The sequence below is a fragment of the Paramacrobiotus metropolitanus genome, unplaced genomic scaffold, assembly GCF_019649055.1.
Source record: "Paramacrobiotus metropolitanus isolate TYO unplaced genomic scaffold, Prichtersi_v1.0 Parri_scaffold0000021, whole genome shotgun sequence".
NCBI classification, from domain to species: Eukaryota; Metazoa; Tardigrada; class Eutardigrada; order Parachela; family Macrobiotidae; genus Paramacrobiotus; species Paramacrobiotus metropolitanus.
In genome coordinates, this window is record NW_026570241.1 from 1,286,727 (window position 1) to 1,300,492 (window position 13,766).

The following is a 13,766-nucleotide window of genomic DNA, read 5'->3' on the forward strand; positions in this document are numbered from 1 at the left end:
CTATCCGGTCCGATAGGGATTCAGTGTCACAGGTGGCCCGGAGTGGCGAACGTAGCGGGTGTAACAGTTGCTCCGCCAGCGTCCAGCCAGTTGAATGGCGTGGTCAGGCACGTTATTGCCGGCGGCCGTCGTTGCCGCGCCGATACGAAAACTGTGTGTGTTGAACCGTTCTCTCTCGGGGTGATTCTTGAGGAGGAGGCGGAGGCATTTCTCCACATCTGCCCTCGTGACGTACTTGCCATCTTCGCGCTGCAACAGCGGCTGCTCGTTTGCAGGCTCCGAAACGCGAGCACGGTAATTCCGGTATGCCTGCACGGGACAGACTGAACGCCCAGTCGCCGTCAGCGCTACAGAACTACCTTGCCCCGTCTGGTCCGTCTTTGTGACCTTCAGCTGCACCGTTAGGCGGTGGCCAGCATCCATTACGTCCCCCCATAACAAAATCCGCTGTGGGTCAAAACGGTTGGCGGCGGCTGCTGTTATTTCTCCAATACGGAAGAAGCCGAAGAACAGGAATGCGAACGTCGTCCAGTACAGGAGCTGTTCGTACTCTGATATGCCGGCCGCTCTTAAGGCGTCTTTCAAATATCGCATGTGCGACAGTAGTCAGTTGGCTCGCCTTCTGTTCAGTCGATCTGACAATCTGATACGTTTCAGTTTGCCGATTTAATCCTCTGCTGTTTTCGTTTAACAAAGCAGTACAGGGAATTTGCCACGAATTTAACTGCACTTAGCTTGCTAACTGTTCTTTAAAATAGCTGCTCAGCTATTTTGCCGCACTATGGCCGGCAAAATAGTCAGTTGGCTATTTTGCCACATCAGTATTGCAGCTGTCTCGCCGCGCACTTTCAATGAGCTCTGTACGGCTCCTTTACCTTCTCATGAATTTCTGGAATTCAGTCTTGTGCTCAGCTTGCACCATCTCTTTGATCAGCTCTTGCGCTGATTCTTGCTCCGTTTCTTGCATTGCCCTTGTCATTAAACATGCCTTCAGTTACGTTGTTGCGTTAGACCGCTTGGGATGAACCAGCTTCATCCCAATCGGAGACACGTGTGTAATTGTGTTGTATCAGTAAGAGCGTCTTCGGCCAGCATCGTTGCCGGCCGTGCCACCTTTCATCCTAACAGCCGATAGCTTGTGGGAACGGCACAGCCGGGAACGGCACAGCCGTGGAACGGCACAGCCGTGGAACGGCACAGCCGTGGAACGGCACAGCCGTGGAACGACACAGCCGTGGAACGGCACAGCCGGGGACGGCACAGCCGGGAACGGCACAGCCGGGAACGGCGGTTTGATGGTCTCGTTTTGCTGCTTTTGGTAGAATCCGTCATTTGGTTTCGAGGAAATTCATATTTCACTCTGGGTCACTCGCTGCGCGGAGATGACCTTATTAACCGGCGCTTGTTTAAGCTGCACAGGGACACCCCAACCACCTTGCTGCTCAGGCGCAAGCGTGCCGCCCGGCGTCGTGTTTGTCCTTCCCGCTCCATTTATGTCCTGCGTCTTAGTAGAGGTCGAGTAAGTCACCTGCAGTTTGCTAGACGTTCAGGTATTGTGTAACCCTGCCCGGCTGCCGAACATCTGTCTGGGCATCTGGACGGACGCCAACCAGCCGCTCAACTTTTCTTGCTGCACCGGAGCGCATATTGGTCCGGATTGGTACATCAGCGGCTGCTGGTGATCCGGCTGCTGTTGTTATGCCATCTGGGCTAGCTGGAACGCCGGCGCCGCTATTGCCGCCGTCGGGTGCGCTTGATTTTCCAGGCTGCAGTATCGGCTGATGTTGCTGTTAATAAACAGGAGCATCCCGACTGCATCCTGACTGCACCATTGGCGGCGGCTGCTGAGTCAAGGGAGGCATTAGCTAGCGCACTGGCTGCATTCTCTGATTGTTTCCGCAAGGATTCCCAAGGCAACCATCACGGTCAATCCAGTTGCCTCCCAGGGCGAATTCCGTCCTGCGCGCTCTCTGGCTCCGGCTGCCCTGGAAACTAAGAACCCCGTTGCCGGTAGTCTGGCCAACCGAAATCTAGTGTTCAAGGTGGAAGCGCCAGGCCGGGATGGTCAGGATTCGCCGCTCTGACGGGTAATCCGGCGTTCTAGCGACGGCGCCAATCCTGGTACCTGCGTTGGTATGGGTTCTAGTTCAGGTCGCCAGCCGCGAACTTACTCATTGCCGTCGCATGGTTCTCCGGCATGCAGCACTAGCCGGTGATCGCTCAGGTTTCCAAGCGTAGGTGCTTGCGCCGTTCCCTGCTCCTTGTACCCGTCCGTCATCTCCGTTCCCCAGCGTCGTGCCGGGCCAGGCCAATTCGTGCCCACTGGGCTTCCGAAGTTTTCGCCGGCCTAATTCCATCCCGCTTGGTCTTCTACCATGTCCGCATTCTCCGCTTTCAGGGTGGTGAAAGTCGAATCCTTTTCCGCCAAGGTTGCCTTCTTCCGGTCAGTCATGTTCCGGGCGGCTGCTAAGTGGACTCCCAGATGGGCCAATTGTCCATTTATCGTGCCATCGGGTATCTGGTCCGGCGGCCCGCTAGTTTTTAAAACTGCTGTCCTTTCGGCGTCTGAAATACCGGCTCGTTCGGGTCGGGTCGAGTTATGTCCGCCTTCGGTGTCGATTCCGGGCTGCCGTCTACTAGAGACATTGGAACAATTCCGGCTCGAAAAGTGTCGACCGGCGACGGTATGGTCGACTAGTCCTGAGCTCTCGGTCGAATTCTGCTGAGTAACCGTTGGTGTGAGCTGGTCCGCTCTCTCTGGTCCGAGTGATCAGGCTGCCGTGCCGGTGTTCCGTCCACTTTGTTAACTGCGGCTGGTCTAAAGGCTCGACTAAAATGTCACCTGGCTTCCGACGTGTGTAACCGTTTAAAACGACCGGCGATCGTCTGAGACGACCGGTCGTTTTGGATGGTTACAGACGCGCACTACGCAATTGTCTCAATGAAAGACTAATATCTGTCTGGTGTTAGTTCGTTATGGCGGACAAAACTATTTTGATAAAATCTTGGATATATAAAAAGCACTTCTTGCCTTTGCCTAAATTTCAAATAACACCAACATTACTTTCCAGTCGCCTAAATTTCAAATAACACCAACATTACTTTACTCTAAAGAAATCGACTTTTGATCGTAGATGCACCTGAGGCGTAGTCGAGGTCTCTTGTCTCGTCTATGCTAACGTAACTGGCGGTGTAACCCAAAATCCTTTTTACTTTCATGAATATCCAAACTCTTAGCGTAACTCGCACGCTGTTACTCTTTCTTTAAGAGATAGCGAATCCAAAAAAATTGCCCGCACTAGTTGTAAGCCTCTAATGTCGAGGAAAGTCAATGAACCGATAACTAGTGCGGGCATTTTAAGGGAATGTGTTGGCAGAGTTGCCCGTATTACCGACTAGCGAGTATCCCCTAATATAATTACCCTATTCCCGTCCATACTGCGGCAAAATAGCTAACGGGCTGTTTTAACGCAGTGTGCGGCAAAATAGCCAACAAGCTATTTCGGCCACCATAGTGCGGCAAAATAGCCAACTGGCTATTCCGGCGCAGTGTGCGGCAAACTAGCCTGAGGGCTATTCAGACCCCTATTGTTATACTGCGGCAAAATAGCCATAGCCTTTGAGCTTTCCAGCTTTTGATACCTATTTCTTTAATCGTTTGTCCTTTCTAAGCTTTTAAAACCTTTGCACCGTAGCAAACTTTCATAATTGGCTAAATCTACCAATCTGCCAAAACAGCCAAAACTACCAGATGAGCCTTAACTACCGGATCATCGAGGACTGCCAGATCAGCCAGAACTACCAGATCAGCCAGAACTGCTCAATCACTCTAAACTACCCGATCAGCCTGAACTACCAAATCATCCAGTACCATCCAAAACTTAAGCACCTGTACGAGATTGCCTGGATAGCCAAATCAGCCAGATCCTCCTTTTAGCATTAGTACTAAGCTTTCAAATTCTTAGTACCCCTACGATGATCAGTCCAAATATTCAGATTATCCAGATTACACCTTTAGTTTTAGTATTTACTAAGCTTACGAAACCTTAAGAACCCGCCTTGACGCCTTCAAGCTTTTTATAACTGGAGGCCACGCGGTCAATCAGTACTTAGTGATTGACTTACGTCTTTCGAAACCAAAAGGTGCGTGTGCGGGATCCACCATTTAAAGCCTTTGGTAACCGGAGGCCACGCGTGCGGTAGCCACCTTTTTAAGCCTTTTTGTCACCGAAGGTTTTTAAGCCTTTGATCACCGAAGGCCTTTAAGTCTTAAGTCACCGAAGGTCACACGTGCGGTACCCGCCTTATTAAGCCTTTGGTCACCAAAGGCCTTTTGGTCTCCGAAGGCCACGCGTGCGGTATCCACACTTTTAAACCGTTTGAAACCGTGGTCCGCGTCAGCGCGGCGCGTAACCGCCGCGCGTCCTGCTTGTGTATAATATACAAAACCTGGTAACGGCAAAATTTCGCGAAGATGCACGCAACTGTGCAGCGACCCAGAAACCCTAGACCGACGAAGAAAGCAGAAAACGTGCTGAAACCTGACTGGCAGTACTGTAATACGCTTCCATCAGTTGTATCCTGCACAAGCACACACAGGGGAAAGTTATGCGTGCGCACAAAGTTGCGGGAGGCTCACAGCCTCACTGCCTGACATTGCCGGTGCACTTACTACATGATGCCGGTATAGCTAAAAATGTGTTCATGACTTCATGTTATGGAGATGGCTCAGATCAGCCAGCAACCCATAATCATGCAGGGGGAGTACCCTCGTACTGTATATCTGCAGAACAGTTGGTGAAATCCAGCTGCAGCATACGCCAGCTTCATCCGGCAGAATACCCTGTTGTCGTTACGTACCGGAGCAGAATGTTTATCAAAATTTTTTCAAATCAATATTATTATTTTTTCATTCCGCAGAAGCTGTACTTAGCTTTATATTCAATGATCCCATCCTTTCATAAATACTATGCTGTATACAGATCTGTACTGATTGTTGGTTATCAAAGTCGCGTAAATTAGTTATTAAAAAAACGATTACATTTTAGGCCGATTCCATAGAATGGTTGCGTTTGCATTTTAGGCCGATTCCATAGAATGACGTTTCATTGAACTCTTTGTGGAGCTTAAGAATATCTACACTACACTGGGAGTAACACATTTTGTCTCTGTTAAACTACAACCATTCTGAATCGCTATGTAACACCGAATAAACGCTGGGCAAAGATTCTTGTCAGGAAGCTGTCCGTGACTGGGGACGCCGTTAAAAGCTTGGGTCAACTGTCAATGATCGCATCGAGTGTAGTGTAGCCGTTCGCACAAGTTATAGACCACTGTTTGGTTCGGTCCGACCGAACCAAGCCTTTTACCTGCCGGGCACATTTATCCGTACACCACATTCTGTGGTCTAACTTGTGCTTGCGGTTACAGTACCAAAGGTCACTGGGGTTGCACACGTACTCTAGATTAAAACTTTTTTTGCTGTTTATGCATATCATACAGAAAACCACATATTTGTAGAACCATGACCTTTCAACTTTGTAGCGTATTTTGAAGGATATGTCTCCGATTCGGAGACAGTGCGGATGACTGTGTCTTGTACCGCGTTTTCTTTGCGGGTAATGTGCAAAAATGACACAGAACGGGAGCGCTCGGTGAAGACCCACATGCAAGTAGTCGATCCTGTTAGTGACAGTCATGCTGCATTTTCGCCTAAATAAAGGATGAAACAGAGAGTGAATTTCAATGCTGCCAGAGTTAACCCGTTGACGGGCATTGGCGTCAGGGCGCAACATGGTGTTTGCGATTTTTTCCCCAACGATCAGTAACAGATATTCGCTATCCCATAGCGTTATAAGCAATAAGGGACTTTAAAGTAGCAGTAAAAACATTATTCAACCTTGCACCTCAAGTTAATTAAAAACTACAGGTGCGCGAAAATCGCTAATTTTGACTTTTCTGAACTCTCCGATGCCTTGGTCAATAACTTTCTAGTCGATGATTCAATAAATTTGAGATAAATCAGCAAGGTACAATTCATGATGCTTTATTCAGAAAAGTCCATCATGTTATCTAAAAGTCCAGCATTACAAGGCCATTGTCCGTCAAAAACACGTGTTGCTTGCTAACGCCATTGCCCATGAAGGGTCTAAAAGTACATGGAACTGGCCAGGTGCGCTGTAATCCATTCATCGTACACTCGCAATGTCTTGTAGCGTCACGTTCGACGGGCCGTACTGCGAATATGGAAACCAGAGTCAGATAGCTTCCGTTCTAACTGCTAATTAAAAATTTTGAATGATTATTGCACATGGTGCTTACATCTTGGTGCTTGTTGTCATCTGGGAACATTTCCCACACTGCATCCACCAGACAAGCGGGATATACAGCAGTTTTGATCCCTTCCAGCTTCTTGCCGTTCTGTTATCAAGAAAAAAACTGCTCATTGTATTCTAACAGAACCGTGAGTAAAAACACTAAATAAAATCATAAAACCACAAAAATACTCATAAATGATTACTCTTCAAAATGTATACAGCTTTAGCTGGCTGAAAACACGCACCTTCAGTTTCCAGTATACAGCACGGTAAATCTCGCTCCGCGCTTTCTTGCCAGTGTTCCCACAATCAATCTGCTTCTGTACAATCGTTTTCAACCATTGTGGCGTAATTAGTTCACGTTCCGTAAATAATAATTCCATAATCTCCATGATTGTTAACACTTTGATTGCAAACAAAAAAATTCTACTAAAAATATTGAAAAATTAAAAAAACCACCTCCGCTGTGAAGCAGAAGAGCTCTGCACTGTCTTTGTTGAGCAACTGCAGTGGTGGTTTGTCAACTAACAATTTGGCGCTTGAAAAAAAACCAACTTGCAGCAACAAAGCCGGTAATGCTTCCACAGCTGCGACTGCTTAGTGCACCATCCATTGCTGTGATTTCCCACTTTTTTATTTTGCATTTCCTCCCGAGTGGAAATTTGGAAGATAGTAATTTTTTGTATTCAATGCGTGCTTTTAAAAATGCCCCAAACTCGGGCAAGAACGCTAAAAGAGGCAAAGGATATTTTTGAAGAGTTGACAAATAGGCCGCACCGGGAGATTGACATTGTTTGTCTTCCACCGGAAGCTGGTGTGTGCTCGGATACGGAGGATATCGATGAAAATGATCTGAGACCACAAATGCCCAAAGATGTGGCCGAAGATCTCGATGTATGCTACGAGACTGATTCAGAAGCCGAAGAAGTTCCAGCTCCGAAGCGAAAGAAAGGCGCCGTTCTCCGACCGGAAGTAGACTGGAAGCCCGACGAGAGCGCTTTCGTGCCATTTCCAGAGAACGCTGAAGGACCGCCGAGTAAGCTCGCAAACGAACATCCAGAGCTCATCAGCAAGACACCGCTTGAACTTTTCAAGATGTATTTTGATGACATTATTGCGGCTCATATTATCACGGAATCCGAACGATATGCCAAACAAGACAATGCAGATTTCCAGCTTCCAATGCGTGATCTCTTTTTGTTCATCGGAATACTCTTGTACAGCGGAATTGTGCAGCTGCCTACTACGAGGCACTTCTGGATGCGCTCCGCATTGTTTAGCTTTCCGGCCGTTTCCTCGAAGATGTCATGTAAACGATTTGAGGTGGGTAAATACACACAAATTATGTTAGTTCAGTTTTGCCGTCACCTTGGGCGGGTGCCATAAACGCAGATTTTTTTATTCTGTACTCAGGATCAGATCCTGTCGCTCTGGATATAAAACGGGCGACATGTACTTCCGGTTGCAGGAACTCACAAAAAACGCATTTGTTGGTCGACACCCCGGGCGGTCGGCACTAACTTTGTTTTATATTTTCTAGAAAATTAAAAGGTATTTGCATCTGGCCGACAACGACAACTTGGATCCGGAGGATAAAATGGCAAAAGTTAACCCATTTTTCGCTCTTCTCCAGGAAAAACTTCTTCAGTTCGGAATATTTGACCTGTTTCTCAGCGTGGATGAAGAGATGATTCCTTATTTCGGACATCATTCGTGCAAGATGTTTATGAGAGGCAAACCATGCCGGTTCGGGTACAAGCTCTGGGTGCTGTGTGGATCACGGGGATATCCGTACACCTTTTACGTGTACACCGGAAAGGACGCTACCGGCAAGGATGTCATCGAACCGAAGCCACTTGGATCTCGTGTTGTTCTGAACTTGTTGTCTGTGGTCAAGTGTCCAGATGCGCACAGTGTGTTTTTCGATAATTTCTTCACGTCCTATGGACTTTTAGAGGAGTTGCGAGCGCTAGGTTTTAGAGCCACTGGTACGGCGCGCGAAAACCGCCTGAAGAAATGTCCGTTTCCGGATAGCAAGAAATTTAAGAAAACCGAACGTGGAACCCACGCTGCCTGTTCAACGGCCAATGTGATTGCTGTGAAATGGCATGATAACACCGCAGTATGCCTCGCGTCCAACTACGATACCGTTACACCGCTTGGAAAGGCAAAGCGATGGAGCCGTGCCGCGAAGAAAATGGTTTTTATTGACCAACCCCGGATGATTGCGAAGTACAATAAACATATGGGAGGTGTTGACCTTTGCGACCGGTTCATTAGTAACTTCCGGCCGATGCTGCGTTCCAAGAAATGGTGGTGGCCACTATTTTCAAACTCCATTGCAATGATCGCAGTTGCCGCCTGGAGAGTTCATTGTGAAGTAGGAGGTAAACTCACCCAGGTTGAGTTTCTGTCGCAACTGGTTGAAGAGCTGCTTATATGTGAAGCGGCGCCAATCACTACTGCGACTGGACCGTCCACGCCGATTTCTGATGCCGCCCGCTTCGACAGTTGTGGTCATATGCAGGAAAAGTGCAAGCGTGGACGATGCAAGCAGTGTAAAGGCGGCTCGGCGTGTCAAAAATGCAGCAAGTGCAATGTTAAACTGCACAAAGACTGCTTCATGAAGTACCATATGTGAGGCTAACGAAAGTTTTAGGATGAAATATTGTAAATATTGTTAGCATCGCTGGCTTTCTGTTTTTTTAGCGGTATTAGTGTTCAAAACACATGGAAACGGGTTTTGGTAGCTTTAAATGTTTTGCTGACCAGTGGTCAATTTCTTGACCACTTTAGTATTCCTCTTTAAAGTACTTTTTTTGTGCTACTTACTGAAGTTATTGTTTTTCCGTAATTCCTGTTCGCTTAATTACAACAGAATTAAACGTTTTCATGCAGTAGACCGTTCATGGGCATTGGCGTTGGCAAACACCCTAGTCACCACCGCTGACCTATGGTCAGCACAAGCTCACAAAAAAATCCCTTTCTTAATTGATTTTTTTCATCGGGAAATCCCGATTTTCAAAAGGAAATTCGCACTCCTTCTGGTACCGCCCGCTGGAGGGTTAATGCTGTAATAAAGGTTGCATATTTTTTTAGACATAAACCTTCAAATTTTTCTTCCAAGCAAGGGTCATCTATTTTTTGAACAATTAAACTTCAAACTTTTTTATGTTTTATTGGAATCTTATTTTAAGCATTATAAGTTTTAAGCCCAAAAATGTTTTCACTTTGTTAAAGGTCATATTATATTTCAATACGTAAAGGCTCCACGTTTTTATTACTACCACAATAAGATAAATCATTTTTACATTTATACACGTATGCCCTGGTTCAGTTTTTACTATATATGTCAGTTCTTTACTGGATATAGAGTAAAGGTCACGTATATGTCACTATTTGCCTATTTGCTTAGCGGCTCCCGGATTAAGCAAATCCACGACAGGCTGGAGCGAGATCGAGGTCAACCCTAATGCCTTCTTGTCGGCCATATACAAGGGCTTCCGCATTAATGTCTACGTCACCAAGCAGATACTGGACGTCAACTCGACGCATTACTTCTATCCGCCCGGATTATTCATTGACCCCATGAGCGCCAAAAGCTATCTGAACACCCTCCAAAACCGCTTTGAGATGAGCTTTACTGTGCTCATGTGGGACGAAGATTATGAAGCGTTCATTAGAAATGCCGTTAGCACGAAACTGGGCTCGGAGATTCCCAAAGAAAACATTCGTGTTCTTCCCATTGAACAAATCCGCATCGAAGCACCAGGTAAACCAATGCATCCATTTTAACACCTGGGCAACAATATGCGTTTTCGAAATATATTAATTTTGGTGATCCATAGAGAAAACGAAAAGTCATCGTACTAACAAGTAAACCAAATCAAAAACATACATAGCGTCATAATATTCCGCATTAAAAGATTGAAACGCAAACAGCCGCCGCAAAAAAACGTAATATTCATATAAGTACGTAATAAGAATAAGTGCTATAAACAGATAATATTCTTATTTCATTCACATTACAAACATGTTACATATTCACGAGGAAGTGCGTTAATGAGCACAGAAATTACATAAATAATCAAGAAAAAAAGTAACTTTGTAGAATGCTGCATGGCTGTGGCGATAAACTCTAGTAGTTCGTGCCACCAATTTATACAATACCAACGGGCTTCAGCGGCTTCACGGTAATAATTTTAATAAAACTAGTTCTTCTGCTTTTTTCAAGGTCTTTTGCCGAGTACGTATGAAATGGTCAATCAGTGGATGTCGTACGCTTCGCAGCCGTCAACATTTGAATTCCGATTCAGCTGCATCAATAAGGCTACATGCGATGATTTAGCCCAACAAATGCGGGAGAATCCCCAGTATTTCGTTTACGACCTGCAAGTGTCCTATAGTTTAATTGCTCAGCGCAGTGCGCGCCGCATCATTCAGGTCAAGGCGGAGCATGTGCAAGCTGGACAGTTGTATAGTCGCTTGAAGCAAGATGTCCCTAATACGGATGTCGTATACATGCAAGCAGACGACTTAACGCAGATGACCCTGGAGATTGCCAATAACGTGATGGCGACAGAAGTTGTGGATGATGAGTTCATCGGGCAAGACCAGTCGCTCACCATTACAAAAATTTTGGAATCCTTAATGCAAGTCAAACCGGAGTCCACTGCTTCGTTCCAGGTAAAATATCTAAACACAAATTTTATACAGTAATTTTCAAGTTATTACAGTTACACTAATAATAATACAGTTACATTCTAATAATACTAGGAAAGTGCACTCGCTTCTGGCAGGCACTGCATGACCGAAGCGTACCAGTAAATTTATAGATAGCTTTTTTCTACTTAGTACCACAAGTTTGCAAAAATGAATGTTACGATTATGAAGTATGCAGAGAAAAATTCTGTAACGGGTGAGACCTCTCGGTCAGATGCATATTCCGCTGCTGTCAGAAAATGGCAAAACATTTTTATGAGATGTTTTTGCAAGTCATGTTAAAAAATATTCTTCAAAAACCTAATTAGAAAAAAATATTTAAGGCAGTGCATATATGCATTAGATGGCGGTGACCGACAGACACCACGTTTTCCATGAGCGCTGAACATAGAGGACCTTCGCTACGCTTCGGTCGATTACAGTTACCTATATTGAATTGTAGAAATAATATAGAATTATTACTGTGTGAAGTATTAAAATGTGATATTCTGTAATCTGCTGCATGTACAAGTACAGAGCATATCGCAAAATAAATATAATTATAGCATTATTATTATGACATATGGAGTGTAGTACACCGGATAATTTTTGCTGAATTATATAGGCTCAAATGTGGGACTCAGTCTTCTGGCAAGAAGAGAACACCCGCCCGGATCGTGTGACCAGCACCATGAACGAATATTACAATAAAGTAGACGACCAAATGAAAGATACGATAAAAGAGACACTGAACCAGGCCTCCAGCACCAGTGTCGATGTCAGCGTCGACGCCGACGTATTTTGGGGTATGGTGGAAGCCGGCGTCAACACCGCTGTGGACACATCGGACTCATTCGCCAGTAATTACGAACGGGAGCAGTTCAAATCCACCCTGCGCGAAGCCGCCGGCAAAAGCCAGTGGAACGGTGAGAAGATCATCGTTAAACCGATGACCCTGATGCGCACCAACACCGCTCGCCTGAACAGTGCGACCACGGTAACCAGCGTCCAGGTGCGGGTAACCAAATCCGCTGCGGAACTGACCAGCCGTATTAATCTCTTTGCCGATTATGTGTACGTCCCGCCGGAGCCGTTGTATGTGGAGACGGAGAACGCCACCTTCAGCGCCACGCCCACCGGATCAGTGCAGATGTTCTACGGGGAGAAGGTACCGTCGGGTTGGCTGCTGTGCGATGGGTCGCAAGTTGACTGCCGTCAATACCGGCGATTATGTAACGTTCTACCGATTGTCAACGGGACACGGGCGCTGCCGAATTTTGAGGGGCGGATCCCGGTCGGTAGCGGTACGGCGTGTTTACCACGGATTCTCCATTATAATTCCTACGCGTCGTACGAGTGCAGCGAGCGGGAGTTTGGACAAGCTGGAGAATCAGTGCAATACTATGATCCCAGTAATTCTACTGGCAGTTACTACAGTTATAAACAACCGTATCATGCCGTCAAATTCATAATTAAAACATAACTTTTAAAAATGATCCGACCACACTGTGCTTAGTTTTATTTCCGGTTGCGTTACTTACCAGTAGCTAACGTTAATGTCGTATCAGATACAAACAAGTAACAACACACCAAAAAGGGACAATTATCAATTGTTTTACGGCGCTTATTATGGCATTGTTAGTACCGAGTTAACGAATCGATACGTTACTGAAATGCAAGTGAATAAACGCTTTTTGTTTTCAAGTATGTGGCTCAGACATGGTTCGTGTACTGTGTCCGTTGTTTAAGTGCATAATAATAAATTGGCGTTTGGCATATGATACAGCACACCTATCCGCCAAATGTATAGTTTCTGCTATCTGTAGTTGTTGATGGTACAAAACAGAGGCAAGTCAACAAAGTTACTCTCAAAGTTACTCAACAAAGTCAATTCAGTTAATCTGTAATAACTGTTGCATTCAATAAAGTCTGGAGTTTCTCGTACAATAATTATACCGTATGATACGTACAGACAGATACAAACCAATAAGTAAGTAGTGATTAGTGTTCGCACAAGTGCAAATACAGCCAATTGATTTGACCGAAACGAAGCGAAGGTCTTTCTAATTCAGCTCCAATGCTTTGGTTAACTTCTGTCCGTTACGGAAGACCAGCTATGACTTCATGTAGACAAGTCGATCGCGTACCACTGCAAATTAGAAGTTACTATGCTCTCCGCTGGTTAGACCCGTCTCCGTGCGACTGGCGATCTGTGGAACCATGCCTCGTCGACGATAGTGGATTACAAATCTTTATAACGGCAAAATTCTGCGAAGACACAACTGTGCACTTTGCAGTAACGCAACTTATTCAAAAAGTCGAAAAATGAAGAGAAAGTCGCTGCCGTCGGCCGGCTGGAGTGTGATGTTGTGGCTAAGCATGGCGCTTATGTAACGCGCCAACGACGACCTGAATTTCACTATTTCAGCACAAATACTACTGTATGCTTACATCAGTTCCATGCGTATTATTGCATGCTAACTAGAGTAGGACTAATCTAATCTAATTAATCTGGACACCAAGTGGTATTCCAATCATCGGCTACTCGTAGGATGGGGTCGTTTAGTAAACTCTCATAGATGCGTGTCCCAAGCATCTGTGGGCGTTTTTCTGTGGGCGGTATCCATAACCTAGTAAACATTAACTGTTAAACGAATAAACACTAATTACTTTGGTATTGGCTCAGACACGGTTACGCATCAGCATTCGTTTAACCATGTACTGCGCAGGAGGTGTATGTAATTCCGT

At 45.8% G+C, this 13,766-nt stretch overlaps 2 protein-coding genes across 2 annotated transcripts; one reads left to right on the top strand and one right to left on the bottom strand.

The window, feature by feature from the left end:
* LOC129586497 (uncharacterized) lies at positions 1 to 594 on the bottom strand. Its single transcript, XM_055479759.1, has one exon. The coding sequence runs from the start codon at positions 592 to 594 to the stop codon at positions 1 to 3; it is 594 nt and encodes a 197-aa protein (XP_055335734.1).
* A 6,428-nt stretch (positions 595 to 7,022) lies between these two features.
* On the top strand, positions 7,023 to 12,636 carry LOC129586498 (uncharacterized). Its single transcript, XM_055479761.1, has 5 exons — positions 7,023 to 7,640; positions 7,858 to 8,305; positions 9,733 to 10,089; positions 10,552 to 11,003; positions 11,644 to 12,636. The coding sequence occupies exons 1-5, from the start codon at positions 7,023 to 7,025 to the stop codon at positions 12,499 to 12,501; spliced, it is 2,733 nt and encodes a 910-aa protein (XP_055335736.1). The 3' UTR covers positions 12,502 to 12,636.
* Positions 12,637 to 13,766: the final 1,130 nt, after the last annotated feature.

What these genes read in the sequence shown, in the direction of transcription:
- LOC129586497 (XM_055479759.1), bottom strand. Translation starts at nt 594, where the DNA reads ATGCGATATTTGAAAGACGCCTTAAGAGCGGCCGGCATATCAGAGTAC.
- LOC129586498 (XM_055479761.1), top strand. Translation starts at nt 7,023, where the DNA reads ATGCCCCAAACTCGGGCAAGAACGCTAAAAGAGGCAAAGGATATTTTT. An exon ending in AATCCGCATCGAAGCACCAG is followed by an intron (nt 10,090 to 10,551) that starts GTAAACCAATGC and finishes GCTTTTTTCAAG; the next exon opens with GTCTTTTGCCGAGTACGTAT. An exon ending in AGTCCACTGCTTCGTTCCAG is followed by an intron (nt 11,004 to 11,643) that starts GTAAAATATCTA and finishes TGAATTATATAG; the next exon opens with GCTCAAATGTGGGACTCAGT.